Source organism: Telmatherina bonti (genome assembly GCF_933228915.1).
Source record: "Telmatherina bonti genome assembly, chromosome: 9".
Lineage (NCBI taxonomy): Eukaryota > Metazoa > Chordata > Actinopteri > Atheriniformes > Telmatherinidae > Telmatherina > Telmatherina bonti.
Window position 1 is genome coordinate 3,775,439 of NC_136627.1, and position 21,519 is coordinate 3,796,957.

The 21,519-nt window shown below is 44.5% G+C and overlaps 1 protein-coding gene across 2 annotated transcripts in view; it reads left to right on the forward strand.

The window, feature by feature from the left end:
* bcas3 (BCAS3 microtubule associated cell migration factor) overlaps positions 1-21,519 on the forward strand; it is a 464,427-nt gene that overhangs the window by 82,079 nt on the left and 360,829 nt on the right. For both annotated transcript variants that reach the window (XM_079246567.1, XM_079246566.1), the window contains exon 14: positions 6,513-6,646. In XM_079246567.1, coding sequence (XP_079102693.1) covers positions 6,513-6,646 — 134 coding nt within the window. The remainder of the gene's footprint in view (positions 1-6,512; positions 6,647-21,519) is intronic.

Consider the following 21,519-nt stretch of genomic DNA (forward strand, 5'->3'; position numbering starts at 1 on the left):
ACAGTGATCCGCTCTGAACTACATGTTGTGATGAAAGTTTCTCTGGGTACGTTTAATCAGGATCATTCTATTTTCATTTCCCAAAACTCTAAATGTGTAAAAATCACTTCAACATGTCTTTAGGATGTATTTATGTCTATCTTCTGATGGCAACATAACATATTATCTCTTGAACACATGGAAAGGCTACAGGACCTCTGCCTTGACCTCTATCTGGTCTCTACCTGGTCCACAACCTGGTCCTATACCTAGTCTCTACCTTGTCACCTACTGGGTCTCTACCTTATTGCCTACCTGGTCTCTACCTGGTCCTCTGCCTGGTCATCTACCTGGACTTCTACCTGGTCTCTACCTGGTCCTCTGCCTGGTCATCTACCTGGACTTCTACCTGGTTTCTACCTGGTTTCTACCTGGTCCTCTGCCTGGTCATCTACCTGGACTTCTGCCTGGTCTCTACCTGGTCCTCTGCCTGGTCATCTACCTGGACTTCTACCTGGTCTCTACCTGGTCCTCTGCCTGGTCATCTACCTGGACTTCTACCTGGTCTCTACCTGGTCCTCTGCCTGGTCATCTACCTGGACTTCTACCTGGTTTCTACCTGGTCCTCTGCCTGGTCATCTACCTGGACTTCTACCTGGTCTCTACCTGGTCCTCTGCCTGGTCATCTACCTGGACTTCTACCTGGTCTCTACCTGGTCCTCTGCCTGGTCATCTACCTGGACTTCTACCTGGTTTCTACCTGGTCCTCTGCCTGGTCATCTACCTGGACTTCTACCTGGTTTCTACCTGGTCTCTACCTGGTCCTCTGCCTGGTCATCTACCTGGACTTCTACCTGGTTTCTACCTGGTTTCTACCTGGTCCCCTACCTAGTCTCAACCTGGTCTTTTATCTGGTTCTCTACCTGCTTCCCAACCTGGTCCCTATACCTAGTGTCTACCTGGTCCACAACCTGGCCCTATACCTGGTTCTCTTCCTGGTCTCTACCCGTTCTCTACCTGGAGTCTTCTCTCTGATAACTAAATTGTAAAACTGCTTTCGAATGTTTCTTAAGGAAGCAAGAAAACATCTGGCCAGCTTTGACATCCAGCTGCTGTTTGACACATGAATGAAACTGGAACAATAGAAATAAAGGAACTAGATCACATATCTGGAATTAAATCTGCTTTTTGCTGCAGACCATCAAATACTGAGAAGTAAAAGGCTTTGACCTCACGCTGAGTTAGTTATGCTTGCCATCCGTATAAGACAACATTCAGGTAATGCTGCTGAACACATGTTGCTGTAAGCCCAACCAGAGTTTTACATAATTATAAGGTGATAATTTAATTTAATATTTAATATAATTTAATATCAGAGTTGTGTTCATTAAACATCAGCATCATTTAACCAGTTACTGGACACTTCCCTTACTTCATGCTACAAAGCTGCCTGGTTCTCCTGCAGGAGGTGAAACATGGTGATGTTTCATGTCCTGGTTTACAGGCTGGTCAGACATCTTCCACCATCCCTTCTGGATCGTTCCTCTTCATCTGCTGGGCTTTCCCATTAAAAACACAGAAATGAATAAAGCAAGACAAGCTGTAACACATGCATGTTGTTTTCTTTCCTGAGCTGATCTGATGGTTCAGACTCCATTTGATTTGAAAAGTGGTGACATTGAAGGCTTTTTACAACAGATTAAACATGGTATTTAATACTGTGAGTAATGATGAGACATCCCTCCTCTGAGCCTTTGTCTTGGAATAAAACCATTAAAAGAAGGAAACTTTTCGACTGAGTGTGATGAACTTGGCCTGGGCTTCCTCAGCTTCATATTTTCCATCTCCCCTGCACATGTTGCTGAACCTTTTTAATCTTCTGCCTTTCCAGCCTCCTCTCTTCACGTTTGACACGCCACCCAATAAAACCCGGCCGCTAATTAAAACCTACTGTAGCTTCCACATAAAAAGATCCAGAATGGAAAAATGACTAATTACTTTAATAACATTTATGTCTAGTAGGTATTATGTCAATGATAAGGTCTGAGTGTGATGGGTTGAGCAGGTCTCTGAGGGCGTCTGGGGATGGGTTTTGGGCTGCCTTTCTCCTCGCCAAGCCAGTTTAGATCAGGGTTCTAGCTGGTGTGGTTTGTTGAGCGTGTTGTTTATGGTGAGGCCTGTACTTTCTGCAGTTTGACAAGCTTCAAATAAAATGGGACCAAATGAATGGGCCTGTCAGTGTTGGTTTCACTGGTGCTCAGCTGTGGTTCAGTGTTTCATTGATTCTCAGTGTGCACACACACAAGCATGGGCGTGCAGTGACGAATGAGTTCAGATATTTTTTCTTTTGCCGTCTCATCTGTCCATGAAGAAGCACCCTGTGACCCTGTATTTAAACAAACCGAGCCATCAAGCTACAGAAAGCTGTTCTTTTTATGACAGCGACAAACGATAGCTGATTTAATGGACTGGTTTGTTTGTTTTAAGGGCTCAGTAACTCTATCACACTGTCTCACATGTGTCCTGCATAGCTGGTAGGGTTGGCAGCCTTCAGTGTTTCACTGGAGTGAAGTATAGTGCAACGTTTACACAAGACTGACCTGATCGAGGTAGTTTTATATTTTATGGATGAATCTGGACAATCGCTGCGGTGGTATATCTGAGCAAGTCACAGCTAAGAAGAATTGTGAGGGAATCTGGAAGGACGGGTGCAATAACTAGTTTAGTTATCGTTGAAAATTTCAGTTGTTGAAAAGAAGTGAAAGCGAAGAAGACGGATTTTCCAATGTGCACTGTTTCTGCTGGTGGCAGTGTGTGCGCATTGATTCAGAACACTGAACCGCTATTATTGATAACTTGTTATAACCAGATTAGTTCTTATATTTCAGTGTGGATTGTTAGTTGGTGAAATCAGTTTCTGTCAGATGAATCAGAGTTTACATCGATACTTTGAAATCTAATGTGAAAAACTGAATCCATCCATCCGTCCGTCCATCCGTCCGTCCATCCGTCCGTCCATCTGTCAATCCAACTTCCTAACCACTTGGTCCAATAAGGGTTGTGGGGGGTGGAGTCTATTCCAGCAATCATCAGGCCAAATGCAGGTACACCTGGACCAGTCACCAGTCCATCATAGGGCCACATTGTATGATGTATGTATTACTCAAAGTGAACTTTTTATTTAGCTTTTAGGATCAACCAATCCCAGCTCTTGAAATGGTGACTCACACCTAGCAACAGAATCAACCACTCCCCTTCACTCATGGCCCTTTTCCATGAGGATCAGCTTGTCTCAGCTTAACTCGCCTCGGCTCAGTTTGTAGGGTTTTCCACTCGGCTTTTGGATCTGTTTACCGGTATTTTTTTTGTTACTCCCCAGCCCAGGTTCTAAACGAGCAGAGTCAGGTTCTCGTAACGTCCCCAGACTGCATGCTGCTATTGGTCAGGGGCGCGGCCAATCACGAAATGAAAAAATTTATCAGGAGCTTTCCAACATAATGGCTATGGGTACCAAAGGAGTTTTCAGCAGTGTTGAGAGATGCCAAGAAAGCTCAAAGTGACAATCAGCAGGTAACGGACCACAATGGTCGGAGTGGATCAAACAGACGAGACTGGAAGTGGTTCCAACAAATGGATATGATTTATGCTCAGCGATCAGCGAGCCTCAGACCAAGTAGCAGATTGCCTCTAGGTCCTGTGTTGTAATAGAACTTGTCATGCACAACACTGACGTCACTGTGATGCCGCAGAAATGCTGCACATTTTAGACCTGGTGTAAATTGTAATAATAGAAAAGAAATAGGACCAAGCTAAGACGAGTTGAAGCGAGTTTAATTGAGGCAAGCGGATACTAATGGAAAAGAGGCATCAGAGTAGTTCCTGTCCATTCCTAACTCAGAGTTCCCTGAGGATGTTCTGGACTCTCTCATAAGCTAAGACTTGCTAGGAATCTTTAAGCTAGGTTTGGAGCTATCTGAGAAGAGTCTCAGATGGTTTGGGACTACAGTCCCAGGTCATTAGGACTCACCGTTGCATGCTGATGGCTGCTGGTGTCATCTATAAGTCACTGATCACTGACACCTTAAATATTTCAGTAGCCAATACTCGTTAAAATCTTTGTCAAGTGTTCTGATTAACTACGCTGTGCCCCACACTTAAAGGATGTACCCACAATGTTAAGACCAACTTTTGTTTACTCATACAGAGACTTTGCATCTCTTTCCATTTCTTTATTCTTAGAGTTCACTTTGGCTTGATCACTCAACCAAGTAAAAAACCTTAGAAAACACACAAATTCTAAGTATAAACATATACATCATTTAAACTGCAAATAACCCAACACAACAACACCGAAGTAATCAGCAGCATAAACACAGCAAGTTAAGTTTATCACCTGACTTCCATCCTTTTCATAAACATATCCAGAACTGGATAAAAAATTACATACACATTTATTTAATCAACTAGCAAACAATTTAAAATTTGATAACTTTTACCATTTAGCCAATATTGCACCACCACTAATATCTACAAATATCTACAATACATATTTACTTTGCAGTCTTATAATTCTAAATGGGGTTAGTCTCGACAATCAATATTTTCACCCGCCAATGTGATGAGCTCCACCACGACTACGCACCTCAGAGCACTTTAAACAAAAGCACACAAACAAGTGCAAGCAAAATTCCACATCACGCTTAACTATCCCACATACAAACTCCGTAGCAGCTTTGCTTGATAGGTGTCTAATAAGGTGCCTCTCGTACCAGCTGCCTTATCAATCCTTGCTTGTAAGTTTTTGGTTCTGCAGTTAAATGAAATGCGTGCCTCACTATTAACGCAGCTATTTTACCTGCCTCCTCTGCACTTGATGCTTCCATTGGGGATGAGTGGTCTGGTTGCAAACCAACACCGACACTTCTGCCCTGAGCTGCCGACCACCAACAGGTCGGCACAACAGTGATTAGGGTGCAACATGAGGACAAAGGCATGCCTTCACAAAAAAACTAAAACTGGATTATTAATTTATAAAAGAGACTAGGTGTCCTTGAGGGCAGGTGACCTGAAGATTTTAGATTGTTTCCCTGCTGAAACACAGATAACTCCTATGAGTGGATCATATGAGGGATGAGCAAAACTCAGTAACAAGGATTCAGAGAACCATTTCATTTGAGGATAGAGCTGGTGACCCTTCTGATAAAAGTAAGTTAGGGGACTAAACTCTTCAAAATCTTTCTGTTTTGCACGTTTTCAGGTAAACACGCAGCCTCCAAGTCCAGTTTAGGATCATAATCAGCGATTCCCTCCAGGGTCCTTACTGTGAATTAATTCTTGGTTCTGAGTAGTATTTATCTAAAGCTCACACCCTAAACTTAAAATGAAATTACAGTGATGGAAAATCAGCGTATAAATGTATATTAGTGCCAGCTCAGACAATTATAAACTCCGTCCATCCATCCATTTTCTGCTGTTTGTCCGGGGTCGGGTCGCGGGGGCAGCAGCCCAGACCAGCAGAGAAGCCCAGACTTCTGAGTTTCTCATCCTTTCTCTAAAGGAGAGCCCAGGAGCCCTGCAGAGGAAACTCTTGTATTTGTGATGTTCTTTCAGTCACTATCCACAGCTGGTGACCGTAGGTGTGGGTAGGAATGTAGATCGACTGGTACATTGAGACAGACCCAGGAAGAGTCCACATTACTGCAGACAACGCAGCGATCTGCTGGTCAGTCTCACAATATCCTTTCCATCACTTGTAAACAAGACCCCGAGATGCTTAAACTGGGGCGGGACCTCAATCCCAACCTGGAGAGAGAGGACTCTCCATCCTTTTCGGGCTGAGGACCATGGTCTCGTATTTTGGGGTGCTGATCCTCATCCCAGACTTGTCAACAGAACCCAATCCTGAGGCCACCAAACCGGATCCCCTCAACACCTCGGCTGTGCCTAGAAATTCTGTCCATATACGTTATGAACAGAACTGGTGATAAAGGGCAGCCTTGTCAGAGTCCAGCCCTCACTGGAAACGATTCCAACTTACTGCCTGCAATGCAGACCAAGCTCTGACACCTGTCGTACAGGGACCGGACAACTCGTACAAGGGGGTCCGGTACCCCATACTCGGAGTACCCCCCACAGGAGCCCCCGGGGGACACGGTCGAACGCCTTCTCCAAGTCCACAAAGCACAAGTAGACTGGTTGGGAAAACTGCCCCCTACAAGACCCTGTAGAGGGTGAGTGCTGGTCCACCGGTCCACTGCCAGGTCAAAAACCGCCCTGCTCCTGCTCAGTCCGAAGTTCTACTGTCAGACGGACCCTCCTCTCCCCGACCCCTGAATAGACCGTTTCTAGGGAGGCTGAGAAGGGAGTTGTTACATTATAAACTATAAAACCTAAACATATTTACTCTAACCTGTTAGTAAATATATTTTTAGATTAATAACTAATAACATCCAACAACTAACAGCTGTGAAAACATGGAAGACTACATATCCAGCTGAGCTGATTCAGAGGGATTTCTCATGTTGTCTCTGCAGGGATGCTGCTGGTGACGGCAGACACGCTGGGCCACGACTTCCACGTCTTCCAGATCCTCACCCATCCCTGGGCATCATCACAGAGTGCCGTTCACCACCTTTACACCCTGCACCGTGGAGAGACTGAAGCCAAGGTAGGAATCACAGGCACACGCTCCCATCATCAAGCTGAAGGTTAGCTGAAGTGAAATCAGAACATTCAGGGAAAGTTCACCAAATGTCATCTGATTCTAGAAATGTGCAGAAGACTGCTCTAACTTTATTAGCCATGTCTCCACTAAGTTTGCACGACCACAGCATTAGCATTAGCATTAGCATTGTGGCCAACAGTTAGGTGCACAATGTGTTGGGAAAAAACTCTTTGGAGCAATGATGTACAAGTTATAGGAAATCAGTCTGACTTTTAACACCAAAATTGTTTAGTATCCAACGACCTGCTCTTCTCGTGTCCCACTCTGAAGCCTCAAGACTCGTTTCCTCTTTCTGTCTGTGTGACGCCACCTGAACTGGCTGGAAGTCGGAGACGGCTGACGGACCAGCAGAAACACACAAGTTGTCCAAGAAATTTATAAATGCAGCCCTTAGTATCTCTAACAGGATGTTGCCCTTATTGTTGATAAAGTGTGACCAACAGGGAGGAGCATTGTCAGAGAACCAGAGCATCCTCCATCGGACTCACTTCCACAGAGTGTTTGAGCTTCTGAAACCAGCTTTTCTCCCAGCCACTTGTTAGATCTTCTCTTCTTTTGGAGTCTACATTCTGTAAAAACGTCTAATGATGAGTTGTGTTACAGACACCTGACCAGTAAGAGCAGGTCCAGTACAGGTGGAACCACAAACTGGAGCGCTTCAGGCTGGTCTGAAGGCTTTCTGTGTCATGCATGAGGGAGCATTAGTTTAGGTCTGTTAGAGGAAGGTTATGGTTGGATGTGATTTATCTAAGGTACAAACTGGTACTGCAGCATGGACAGCTGAGGAACCAGAAGACATGTGGCAGGACCACTCATAGTATATTGAATATCTTAGAAGCAGCCTTTTACATTATAACACAACTAATATTACAAACACAAAGTCAGGATTGTGTGAAATGTGAATAAAAACAGAATTAGATTATTTACTAATCTCATCAGGCCATATTTGAATGGAAGCTGCCCACGCCATCGGCACTAATGCAACCCCATCCCATCAGAGATGCAGGCTGATAACAAGCTGGATGCTCCCTCTCCTCTTTAGTCTGCAGGACACGCCGTCCATGCTGCCCACAAACTATTCCACATCTTCATCCAGGTTTCCACTCAGAACATTTTAAATGAGCTTTGGTCCAGAGAAGACGGCGTGTTTCTGGATCCTCTTCACATATGATGGAGCTTTAACCTGCATGTGTGGATTTCAGCCTGAACTGGGTTCACACTGGTTTCTGGAAGCTTCCTGAGTCCATGCACTGGTTTCCAGTACAGAATCATGTCTGCTGTTAATGCAGAAGATCACCTGCATGCAGGTTTTTCCCCCAGCATACAGAGATTCCCCCTGGATTCCCTGTATCTGTAGATAATATTCTACACTGTAGACGGTGGATCTTCACTTTGTTCTGAATGTTTAGACCAGTTTGTCTCAGACTGGTGAAACTCTGTCCATGTTTCCATCTGAGAGACTCTGCCTCTCTGAAATGCTCCTGTTAAACCAGTCGTGTTACTGACCTGTTCCCAGTTAAACCAGTCATGTTACTGACCTGTTCCCAGTTATACCAGTCATGTTACTGACCTGTTCCCAGTTAAACCAGTCATGTTACTGACCTGTTCCCAGTTAAACCAGTCATGTTACTGACCTGTTCCCTGTTAAACCAGTCATGTTACTGACCTGTTCCCAGTTAAACCAGTCATGTTACTGACCTGTTCCCAGTTAAACCGGTCATGTTACTGACCTGTTCCCAGTTAAACTGGTCATGTTACTGACCTGTTCCCAGTTAAACTGGTCATGTTACTGACCTGTTCCCTGTTAAACCAGTCATGTTACTGACCTGTTCCCAGTTATACCAGTCATGTTACTGACCTGTTCCCTGTTAAACCAGTCATGTTACTGACCTGTTCCCAGTTAAACCAGTCATGTTACTGACCTGTTCCCAGTTAAACCAGTCCTGTTACTGACCTGTTCCCTGTTAAACCAGTCCTGTTACTGACCTGTTCCCAGTTAAACCAGTCATGTTACTGACCTGTTCCCAGTTAAACCAGTCATGTTACTGACCTGTTCCCAGTTAAACCAGTCATGTTACTGACCTGTTCCCAGTTAAACCAGTCATGTTACTGACCTGTTCCCTGTTAAACCAGTCATGTTACTGACCTGTTCCCAGTTAAACCAGTCATGTTACTGACCTGTTCCCTGTTAAACCAGTCATGTTACTGACCTGTTCCCAGTTAAACCAGTCATGTTACTGACCTGTTCCCTGTTAAACCAGTCATATTACTGACCTGTTCCCAGTTAAACCAGTCATGTTACTGACCTGTTCCCAGTTAAACCAGTCATGTTACTGACCTGTTCCCAGTTAAACTGGTCATGTTACTGACCTGTTCCCAGTTAAACCGGTCATGTTACTGACCTGTTCCCAGTTAAACCGGTCATGTTACTGACCTGTTCCCAGTTAAACTGGTCATGTTACTGACCTGTTCCCAGTTAAACTGGTCATGTTACTGACCTGTTCCCAGTTAAACCAGTCATGTTACTGACCTGTTCCCAGTTAAACCAGTCATGTTACTGACCTGTTCCCTGTTAAACCAGTCATGTTACTGACCTGTTCCCAGTTATACCAGTCATGTTACTGACCTGTTCCCAGTTAAACCAGTCATGTTACTGACCTGTTCCCAGTTAAGCCAGTCATGTTACTGACCTGTTCCCAGTTAAACCAGTCCTGTTACTGACCTGTTCCCTGTTAAACCAGTCCTGTTACTGACCTGTTCCCAGTTAAACCAGTCATGTTACTGACCTGTTCCCAGTTAAACCAGTCATGTTACTGACCTGTTCCCAGTTAAACCAGTCATGTTACTGACCTGTTCCCAGTTAAACCAGTCATGTTACTGACCTGTTCCCTGTTAAACCAGTCATGTTACTGACCTGTTCCCAGTTAAACCAGTCATGTTACTGACCTGTTCCCTGTTAAACCAGTCATGTTACTGACCTGTTCCCAGTTAAACCAGTCATGTTACTGACCTGTTCCCTGTTAAACCAGTCATGTTACTGACCTGTTCCCAGTTAAACCAGTCATGTTACTGACCTGTTCCCAGTTAAACCAGTCATGTTACTGACCTGTTCCCAGTTAAACTGGTCATGTTACTGACCTGTTCCCAGTTAAACCAGTCATGTTACTGACCTGATCCCAGTTAAACCAGTCATGTTACTGACCTGTTCCCTGTTAAACCAGTCATGTTACTGACCTGTTACCAGTTAAACCAGTCATGTTACTGACCTGTTCCCTGTTAAACCAGTCATGTTACTGACCTGTTCCCAGTTAAACTGGTCATGTTACTGACCTGTTCCCTGTTAAACCAGTCATGTTACTGACCTGTTCCCAGTTAAACCAGTCATGTTACTGACCTGTTCCCAGTTAAACCAGTCATGTTACTGACCTGTTCCCTGTTAAACCAGTCATGTTACTGACCTGTTCCTAGTTAAACCAGTCCTGTTACTGACCTGTTCCCTGTTAAACCAGTCATGTTACTGACCTGTTCCCAGTTAAACCAGTCATGTTACTGACCTGTTGCCTGTTAAACCAGTCATGTTACTGACCTGTTCCCAGTTAAACCAGTCATGTTAATGACCTGTTCCCAGTTAAACCAGTCATGTTACTGACCTGTTCCCAGTTAAACCAGTCATGTTACTGACCTGTTCCCAGTTAAACCAGTCCTGTTACTGACCTGTTCCCAGTTAAACCAGTCCTGTTACTGACCTGTTCCCTGTTAAACCAGTCATGTTACTGACCTGTTCCCAGTTAAACCAGTCATGTTACTGACCTGTTCCCAGTTAAACCGGTCATGTTACTGACCTGTTCCCAGTTAAACCAGTCATGTTACTGACCTGTCCCCAGTTAAACCGGTCATGTTACTGACCTGTTCCCAGTTAAACCGGTCATGTTACTGACCTGTTCCCAGTTAAACCAGTCATGTTACTGACCTGTTCCCTGTTAAACCAGTCATGTTACTGACCTGTTCCCTGCTAAACCAGTCATGTTACTGACCTGTTCCCTGTTAAACCAGTCATGTTACTGACCTGTTCCCAGTTAAACCAGTCCTGTTACTGACCTGTTCCCAGTTAAACCAGTCATGTTACTGACCTGTTCCCAGTTAAACCAGTCATGTTACTGACCTGTTCCCAGTTAAACCGGTCATGTTACTGACCTGTTCCCAGTTATACCAGTCATGTTACTGACCTGTTCCCAGTTAAACCAGTCATGTTACTGACCTGTTCCCAGTTAAACCAGTCATGTTACTGACCTGTTCCCAGTTAAACCAGTCCTGTTACTGACCTGTTCCCTGTTAAACCAGTCCTGTTACTGACCTGTTCCCAGTTAAACCAGTCATGTTACTGACCTGTTCCCAGTTAAACCGGTCATGTTACTGACCTGTTCCCAGTTTCATGTTACTGACCTGTTCCCTGTTAAACCAGTCATGTTACTGACCTGTTCCCAGTTAAACCAGTCATGTTACTGACCTGTTCCCAGTTAAACCAGTCATGTTACTGACCTGTTCCCAGTTAAACTGGTCATGTTACTGACCTGTTCCCAGTTAAACCAGTCATGTTACTGACCTGATCCCAGTTAAACCAGTCATGTTACTGACCTGTTCCCTGTTAAACCAGTCATGTTACTGACCTGTTCCCAGTTAAACCAGTCATGTTACTGACCTGTTCCCAGTTAAACCAGTCATGTTACTGACCTGTTCCCAGTTAAACTGGTCATGTTACTGACCTGTTCCCAGTTAAACCAGTCATGTTACTGACCTGTTCCCTGTTAAACCAGTCATGTTACTGACCTGTTCCCTGTTAAACCAGTCATGTTACTGACCTGTTACCAGTTAAACCAGTCATGTTACTGACCTGTTCCCTGTTAAACCAGTCATGTTACTGACCTGTTCCCTGTTAAACCGGTCATGTTACTGACCTGTTCCCTGTTAAACTGGTCATGTTACTGACCTGTTCCCTGTTAAACCAGTCATGTTACTGACCTGTTCCCAGTTAAACCAGTCATGTTACTGACCTGTTCCCAGTTAAACCAGTCATGTTACTGACCTGTTCCCTGCTAAACCAGTCATGTTACTGACCTGTTCCCTGTTAAACCAGTCATGTTACTGACCTGTTCCCAGTTAAACCAGTCCTGTTACTGACCTGTTCCCAGTTAAACCAGTCATGTTACTGACCTGTTCCCAGTTAAACCGGTCATGTTACTGACCTGTTCCCAGTTATACCAGTCATGTTACTGACCTGTTCCCAGTTAAACCAGTCATGTTACTGACCTGTTCCCAGTTAAACCAGTCATGTTACTGACCTGTTCCCAGTTAAACCAGTCATGTTACTGACCTGTTCCCTGTTAAACCAGTCCTGTTACTGACCTGTTCCCAGTTAAACCAGTCATGTTACTGACCTGTTCCCAGTTAAACCGGTCATGTTACTGACCTGTTCCCAGTTTCATGTTACTGACCTGTTCCCTGTTAAACCAGTCATGTTACTGACCTGTTCCCAGTTAAACCAGTCATGTTACTGACCTGTTCCCTGTTAAACCAGTCATGTTACTGACCTGTTCCCTGTTAAACCAGTCATGTTACTGACCTGTTCCCAGTTAAACCAGTCATGTTACTGACCTGTTCCCTGTTAAACCAGTCATGTTACTGACCTGTTCCCAGTTAAACCAGTCATGTTACTGACCTGTTCCCAGTTAAACCAGTCATGTTACTGACCTGTTCCCAGTTAAACCAGTCATGTTACTGACCTGTTCCCAGTTAAACCAGTCCTGTTACTGACCTGTTCCCAGTTAAACCAGTCCTGTTACTGACCTGTTCCCTGTTAAACCAGTCCTGTTACTGACCTGTTCCCAGTTAAACCAGTCATGTTACTGACCTGTTCCCAGTTAAACCGGTCATGTTACTGACCTGTTCCCAGTTAAACCAGTCATGTTACTGACCTGTCCCCAGTTAAACCGGTCATGTTACTGACCTGTTCCCAGTTAAACCAGTCATGTTACTGACCTGTTCCCAGTTAAACCAGTCATGTTACTGACCTGTTCCCTGTTAAACCAGTCATGTTACTGACCTGTTCCCTGCTAAACCAGTCATGTTACTGACCTGTTCCCTGTTAAACCAGTCATGTTACTGACCTGTTCCCAGTTAAACCAGTCCTGTTACTGACCTGTTCCCTGCTAAACCAGTCATGTTACTGACCTGTTCCCTGTTAAACCAGTCATGTTACTGACCTGTTCCCAGTTAAACCAGTCATGTTACTGACCTGTTCCCAGTTAAACCGGTCATGTTACTGACCTGTTCCCAGTTATACCAGTCATGTTACTGACCTGTTCCCAGTTAAACCAGTCCTGTTACTGACCTGTTCCCTGTTAAACCAGTCATGTTACTGACCTGTTCCCAGTTAAACCAGTCATGTTACTGACCTGTTCCCTGTTAAACCAGTCATGTTACTGACCTGTTCCCAGTTAAACCGGTCATGTTACTGACCTGTTCCCAGTTATACCAGTCATGTTACTGACCTGTTCCCAGTTAAACCAGTCATGTTACTGACCTGTTCCCAGTTAAACCAGTCATGTTACTGACCTGTTCCCAGTTAAACCAGTCCTGTTACTGACCTGTTCCCTGTTAAACCAGTCCTGTTACTGACCTGTTCCCAGTTAAACCAGTCATGTTACTGACCTGTTCCCAGTTAAACCGGTCATGTTACTGACCTTTTCCCAGTTAAACCAGTCATGTTACTGACCTGTCCCCAGTTAAACCGGTCATGTTACTGACCTGTTCCCAGTTAAACCAGTCATGTTACTGACCTGTTCCCAGTTAAACCAGTCATGTTACTGACCTGTTCCCTGTTAAACCAGTCATGTTACTGACCTGTTCCCTGCTAAACCAGTCATGTTACTGACCTGTTCCCAGTTAAACCAGTCATGTTACTGACCTGTTCCCTGTTAAACCAGTCATGTTACCGACCTGTTCCCAGTTAAACCAGTCATGTTACCGACCTGTTCCCAGTTAAACCAGTCATGTTACCGACCTGTTCCCAGTTAAACCAGTCATGTTACTGACCTGTTGCCTGTTAAACCAGTCATGTTACTGACCTGTTGCCTGTTAAACCAGTCATGTTACTGACCTGTTCCCAGTTAAACCAGTCATGTTACTGACCTGTTCCCAGTTAAACCAGTCATGTTACTGACCTGTTCCCTGTTAAACCAGTCATGTTACTGACCTGTTCCCAGTTAAACCAGTCATGTTACTGACCTGTTCCCAGTTAAACCAGTCCTGTTACTGACCTGTTGCCTGTTAAACCAGTCATGTTACTGACCTGTTCCCAGTTAAACCAGTCATGTTACTGACCTGTTCCCAGTTAAACCAGTCATGTTACTGACCTGTTCCCTGTTAAACCAGTCATGTTACTGACCTGTTCCCAGTTAAACCAGTCATGTTACTGACCTGTTCCCTGTTAAACCAGTCCTGTTACTGACCTGTTCCCTGTCAAACCAGTCATGTTACTGACCTGTTCCCAGTTAAACCAGTCATGTTAATGACCTGTTCCCAGTTAAACCAGTCATGTTACTGACCTGTTCCCAGTTAAACCAGTCATGTTACTGACCTGTTCCCAGTTAAACCAGTCCTGTTACTGACCTGTTCCCAGTTAACCCAGTCCTGTTACTGACCTGTTCCCTGTTAAACCAGTCCTGTTACTGACCTGTTCCCAGTTAAACCAGTCATGTTAATGACCTGTTCCCAGTTAAACCAGTCATGTTACTGACCTGTTCCCAGTTAAACCAGTCATGTTACTGACCTGTCCCCAGTTAAACCGGTCATGTTACTGACCTGTTCCCAGTTAAACCAGTCATGTTACTGACCTGTTCCCAGTTAAACCAGTCATGTTACTGACCTGTTCCCTGTTAAACCAGTCATGTTACTGACCTGTTCCCTGCTAAACCAGTCATGTTACTGACCTGTTCCCTGTTAAACCAGTCATGTTACTGACCTGTTCCCAGTTAAACCAGTCCTGTTACTGACCTGTTCCCTGTTAAACCAGTCATGTTACTGACCTGTTCCCAGTTATACCAGTCATGTTACTGACCTGTTCCCAGTTAAACCAGTCATGTTACTGACCTGTTCCCAGTTAAACCAGTCATGTTACTGACCTGTTCCCAGTTAAACCAGTCCTGTTACTGACCTGTTCCCTGTTAAACCAGTCATGTTACTGACCTGTTCCCAGTTAAACCAGTCATGTTACTGACCTGTTCCCAGTTAAACCGGTCATGTTACTGACCTGTTCCCAGTTTCATGTTACTGACCTGTTCCCTGTTAAACCAGTCATGTTACTGACCTGTTCCCAGTTAAACCAGTCATGTTACTGACCTGTTCCCTGTTAAACCAGTCATGTTACTGACCTGTTCCCTGTTAAACCAGTCATGTTACTGACCTGTTCCCAGTTAAACCAGTCATGTTACTGACCTGTTCCCAGTTAAACCGGTCATGTTACTGACCTGTTCCCAGTTATACCAGTCATGTTACTGACCTGTTCCCAGTTAAACCAGTCATGTTACTGACCTGTTCCCAGTTAAACCAGTCATGTTACTGACCTGTTCCCAGTTAAACCAGTCCTGTTACTGACCTGTTCCCTGTTAAACCAGTCCTGTTACTGACCTGTTCCCAGTTAAACCAGTCATGTTACTGACCTGTTCCCAGTTAAACCGGTCATGTTACTGACCTGTTCCCAGTTAAACCGGTCATGTTACTGACCTGTCCCCAGTTAAACCGGTCATGTTACTGACCTGTTCCCAGTTAAACCGGTCATGTTACTGACCTGTTCCCAGTTAAACCAGTCATGTTACTGACCTGTTGCCTGTTAAACCAGTCATGTTACTGACCTGTTCCCTGCTAAACCAGTCATGTTACTGACCTGTTCCCTGTTAAACCAGTCATGTTACTGACCTGTTCCCAGTTAAACCAGTCCTGTTACTGACCTGTTCCCTGTTAAACCAGTCATGTTACTGACCTTTTCCCAGTTAAACCAGTCATGTTACTGACCTGTTCCCAGTTAAACCGGTCATGTTACTGACCTGTTCCCAGTTATACCAGTCATGTTACTGACCTGTTCCCAGTTAAACCAGTCATGTTACTGACCTGTTCCCAGTTAAACCAGTCATGTTACTGACCTGTTCCCAGTTAAACCAGTCATGTTACTGACCTGTTCCCTGTTAAACCAGTCATGTTACTGACCTGTTCCCAGTTAAACCAGTCATGTTACTGACCTGTTCCCAGTTAAACCGGTCATGTTACTGACCTGTTCCCAGTTTCATGTTACTGACCTGTTCCCTGTTAAACCAGTCATGTTACTGACCTGTTCCCAGTTAAACCAGTCATGTTACTGACCTGTTCCCTGTTAAACCAGTCATGTTACTGACCTGTTCCCTGTTAAACCAGTCATGTTCCTGACCTGTTCCCAGTTAAACCAGTCATGTTACTGACCTGTTCCCTGTTAAACCAGTCATGTTACTGACCTGTTCCCAGTTAAACCAGTCATGTTAATGACCTGTTCCCAGTTAAACCAGTCATGTTACTGACCTGTTCCCAGTTAAACCAGTCATGTTACTGACCTGTTCCCAGTTAAACCAGTCCTGTTACTGACCTGTTCCCAGTTAAACCAGTCCTGTTACTGACCTGTTCCCTGTTAAACCAGTCCTGTTACTGACCTGTTCCCAGTTAAACCAGTCATGTTACTGACCATTTCCCAGTTAAACCGGTCATGTTACTGACCTGTTCCCAGTTAAACCAGTCATGTTACTGACCTGTCCCCAGTTAAACCGGTCATGTTACTGACCTGTTCCCAGTTAAACCAGTCATGTTACTGACCTGTTCCCAGTTAAACCAGTCATGTTACTGACCTGTTCCCTGTTAAACCAGTCATGTTACTGACCTGTTCCCTGCTAAACCAGTCATGTTACTGACCTGTTCCCTGTTAAACCAGTCATGTTACTGACCTGTTCCCAGTTAAACCAGTCCTGTTACTGACCTGTTCCCAGTTAAACCAGTCATGTTACTGACCTGTTCCCAGTTAAACCAGTCATGTTACTGACCTGTTCCCAGTTAAACCGGTCATGTTACTGACCTGTTCCCAGTTATACCAGTCATGTTACTGACCTGTTCCCAGTTAAACCAGTCATGTTACTGACCTGTTCCCAGTTAAACCAGTCATGTTACTGACCTGTTCCCAGTTAAACCAGTCCTGTTACTGACCTGTTCCCTGTTAAACCAGTCCTGTTACTGACCTGTTCCCAGTTAAACCAGTCATGTTACTGACCTGTTCCCAGTTAAACCGGTCATGTTACTGACCTGTTCCCAGTTAAACCAGTCATGTTACTGACCTGTCCCCAGTTAAACCGGTCATGTTACTGACCTGTTCCCAGTTAAACCAGTCATGTTACTGACCTGTTCCCAGTTAAACCAGTCATGTTACTGACCTGTTCCCTGTTAAACCAGTCATGTTACTGACCTGTTCCCTGCTAAACCAGTCATGTTACTGACCTGTTCCCAGTTAAACCAGTCATGTTACCGACCTGTTCCCAGTGAAACCAGTCATGTTACCGACCTGTTCCCAGTTAAACCAGTCATGTTACCGACCTGTTCCCAGTTAAACCAGTCATGTTACTGACCTGTTGCCTGTTAAACCAGTCATGTTACTGACCTGTTCCCTGTTAAACCAGTCATGTTACTGACCTGTTCCCAGTTAAACCAGTCATGTTACTGACCTGTTCCCAGTTAAACCAGTCATGTTACTGACCTGTTCCCTGTTAAACCAGTCATGTTACTGACCTGTTCCCAGTTAAACCAGTCATGTTACTGACCTGTTCCCTGTTAAACCAGTCATGTTACTGACCTGTTCCCTGTTAAACCAGTCATGTTACTGACCATTTCCCAGTTAAACCAGTCATGTTACTGACCTGTTCCCAGTTAAACCAGTCCTGTTACTGACCTGTTCCCAGTTAAACCAGTCCTGTTACTGACCTGTTGCCTGTTAAACCAGTCATGTTACTGACCTGTTCCCAGTTAAACCAGTCATGTTACTGACCTGTTCCCTGTTAAACCAGTCATGTTACTGACCTGTTCCCAGTTAAACCAGTCATGTTACTGACCTGTTCCCTGTTAAACCAGTCATGTTACTGACCTGTTCCCTTTTAAACCAGTCATGTTACTGACCTGTTCCCAGTTAAACCAGTCATGTTAATGACCTGTTCCCAGTTAAACCAGTCATGTTACTGACCTGTTCCCAGTTAAACCAGTCATGTTACTGACCTGTTCCCAGTTAAACCAGTCCTGTTACTGACCTGTTCCCAGTTAAACCAGTCATGTTACTGACCTGTTCCCTGTTAAACCAGTCATGTTACTGACCTGTTCCCAGTTAAACCAGTCATGTTACTGACCTGTTCCCAGTTAAACCGGTCATGTTACTGACCTGTTCCCAGTTAAACCAGTCATGTTACTGACCTGTCCCCAGTTAAACCGGTCATGTTACTGACCTGTTCCCAGTTAAACCAGTCATGTTACTGACCTGTTCCCAGTTAAACCAGTCATGTTACTGACCTGTTCCCTGTTAAACCAGTCATGTTACTGACCTGTTCCCTGCTAAACCAGTCATGTTACTGACCTGTTCCCTGTTAAACCAGTCATGTTACTGACCTGTTCCCAGTTAAACCAGTCCTGTTACTGACCTGTTCCCTGTTAAACCAGTCATGTTACTGACCTGTTCCCAGTTAAACCAGTCATGTTACTGACCTGTTCCCAGTTAAACCGGTCATGTTACTGACCTGTTCCCAGTTATACCAGTCATGTTACTGACCTGTTCCCAGTTAAACCAGTCATGTTACTGACCTGTTCCCAGTTAAACCAGTCCTGTTACTGACCTGTTCCCTGTTAAACCAGTCCTGTTACTGACCTGTTCCCAGTTAAACCGGTCATGTTACTGACCTGTTCCCAGTTAAACCAGTCATGTTACTGACCTGTCCCCAGTTAAACCGGTCATGTTACTGACCTGTTCCCACTTAAACCAGTCATGTTACTGACCTGTTCCCAGTTAAACCAGTCATGTTACTGACCTGTTCCCTGTTAAACCAGTCATGTTACTGACCTGTTCCCTGCTAAACCAGTCATGTTACTGACCTGTTCCCAGTTAAACCAGTCATGTTACTGACCTGTTCCCTGTTAAACCAGTCATGTTACCGACCTGTTCCCAGTTAAACCAGTCATGTTACCGACCTGTTCCCAGTTAAACCAGTCATGTTACCGACCTGTTCCCAGTTAAACCAGTCATGTTACTGACCTGTTGCCTGTTAAACCAGTCATGTTACTGACCTGTTGCCTGTTAAACCAGTCATGTTACTGACCTGTTCCCAGTTAAACCAGTCATGTTACTGACCTGTTCCCAGTTAAACCAGTCATGTTACTGACCTGTTCCCTGTTAAACCAGTCATGTTACTGACCTGTTCCCAGTTAAACCAGTCATGTTACTGACCTGTTCCCTGTTAAACCAGTCATGTTACTGACCTGTTCCCTGTTAAACCAGTCATGTTACTGACCTGTTCCCAGTCAAACCAGTCATGTTACTGACCTGTTCCCAGTTAAACCAGTCATGTTACTGACCTGTTCCCAGTTAAACCAGTCATGTTACTGACCTGTTCCCAGTTAAACCAGTCATGTTACTGACCTGTTCCCTGTTAAACCAGTCATGTTACTGACCTGTTCCCTGTTAAACCAGTCATGTTACCGACCTGTTCCCAGTTAAACCAGTCATGTTACCAACCTGTTCCCTGTTAAACCAGTCATGTTACTGACCTGTTCCCAGTTAAACCGGTCATGTTACTGACCTGTTTCCTGTTAAACCAGTCATGTTACTGACCTGTTCCCAGTTAAACCAGTCATGTTACTGACCTGTTCCCAGTTAAACTGGTCATGTTACTGACCTGTTCCCTGTTAAACCAGTCATGTTACTGACCTGTTCCCAGTTAAACTGGTCATGTTACTGACCTGTTCCCTGTTAAACCAGTCATGTTACTGACCTGTTCCCTGTTAAACCAGTCATGTTACTGACCTGTTCCCAGTTAAACCAGTCATATAACTGACCTGTTCCCTGTTAAACCAGTCACGTTACTGACCTGTTCCCATTTAAACCAGTCATGTTACTGACCTGTTCCCAGTTAAACCAGTCATGTTACTGACCTGTTCCCAGTTAAACTGGTCATGTTACTGACCTGTTCCCAGTTAAACCAGTCATGTTACTGACCTGTTCCCTGTTAAACCAGTCATGTTACTGACCTGTTCCCAGTTAAACTGGTCATGTTACTGACCTGTTCCCAGTTAAACTGGTCATGTTACTGACCTGTTCCCTATTAAACCAGTCATGTTACTGACCTGTTCCCTGTTAAACCAGTCACGTTACTGACCTGTTCCCAGTTAAACTGGTCATTTTACTGACCTGTTCCCAGTTAAACCAGTCATGTTACTGACCTGTTACCAGTTAAACCAGTCATGTTACTGACCTGTTCCCAGTTAAACTGGTCATTTTACTGACCTGTTCCCTGTTAAACCAGTCACGTTACTGACCTGTTCCCTGTTAAACCAGTCATGTTACTGACCTGTTCCCAGTTAAACTGGTCATTTTACTGACCTGTTCCCAGTTAAACCAGTCATGTTACTGACCTGTTACCAGTTAAACCAGTCATGTTACTGACCTGTTCCCAGTTAAACGGGTCACATTACTGACCTGTTGCCTGTTAAACCAGTCATGTTACTGACCTGTTCCCAGTTAAACCAGTCATGTTACTCACCTGTTCCCAGTTAAACTGGTCATGTTACTGACCTGTTCCCTGTTAAACCAGTCATGTTACTGACCTGTTCCCAGTTAAACCAGTCATGTTACTGACCTGTTCCCTGTTAAACCAGTCATGTTACTGACCTGTTCCCAGTTAAACCAGTCATGTTACTGACCTGTTCCCAGTTAAACCGGTCATGTTACTGACCTGTTCCCTGTTAAACCAGTCATGTTACTGACCTGTTCCCAGTTAAACCAGTCATGTTACTGACCTGTTCCCAGTTAAACCAGTCATGTTACTGACCTGTTCCCAGTTAAACCAGTCATGTAACTTACCTGTTCCCAGTTAAACCAGTCATGTTACTGACCTGTTCCCTGTTAAACCAGTCATGTTACTGACCTGTTCCCAGTTAAACCAGTCATGTTACTGACCTGTTCACTGTTAAACTGGTTATGTTACTGACCTGTTCCCAGTTAAACCGGTCATGTTACTGACCTGTTCCCAGTTAAACCAGTCATGCTACTGACCTGTTCCCTGTTAAACCAGTCATGTTACTGACCTGTTCCCAGTTAAACCAGTCATGTTACTGACCTGTTCCCAGTTAAACCAGTCATGTTACTGACCTGTTCCCTGTTAAACCAGTCATGTTACTGACCTGTTCCCTGTTAAACCAGTCATGTTACTGACCTGTTCCCTGTTAAACCAGTCATGTTACTGACCTGTTCCCAGTTAAACTGGTCATGTTACTGACCTGTTCCCTGTTAAACCAGTCATGTTACTGACCTGTTCCCAGTTAAACCAGTCATGTTACTGACCTGTTCCCAGTTAAACCAGTCATGTTACTGACCTGTTCCCAGTTAAACCAGTCATGTAACTGACCTGTTCCCAGTTAAACCAGTCATGTTACTGACCTGTTCCCAGTTAAACCAGTCATGTTACTGACCTGTTCCCTGTTAAACCAGTCATGTT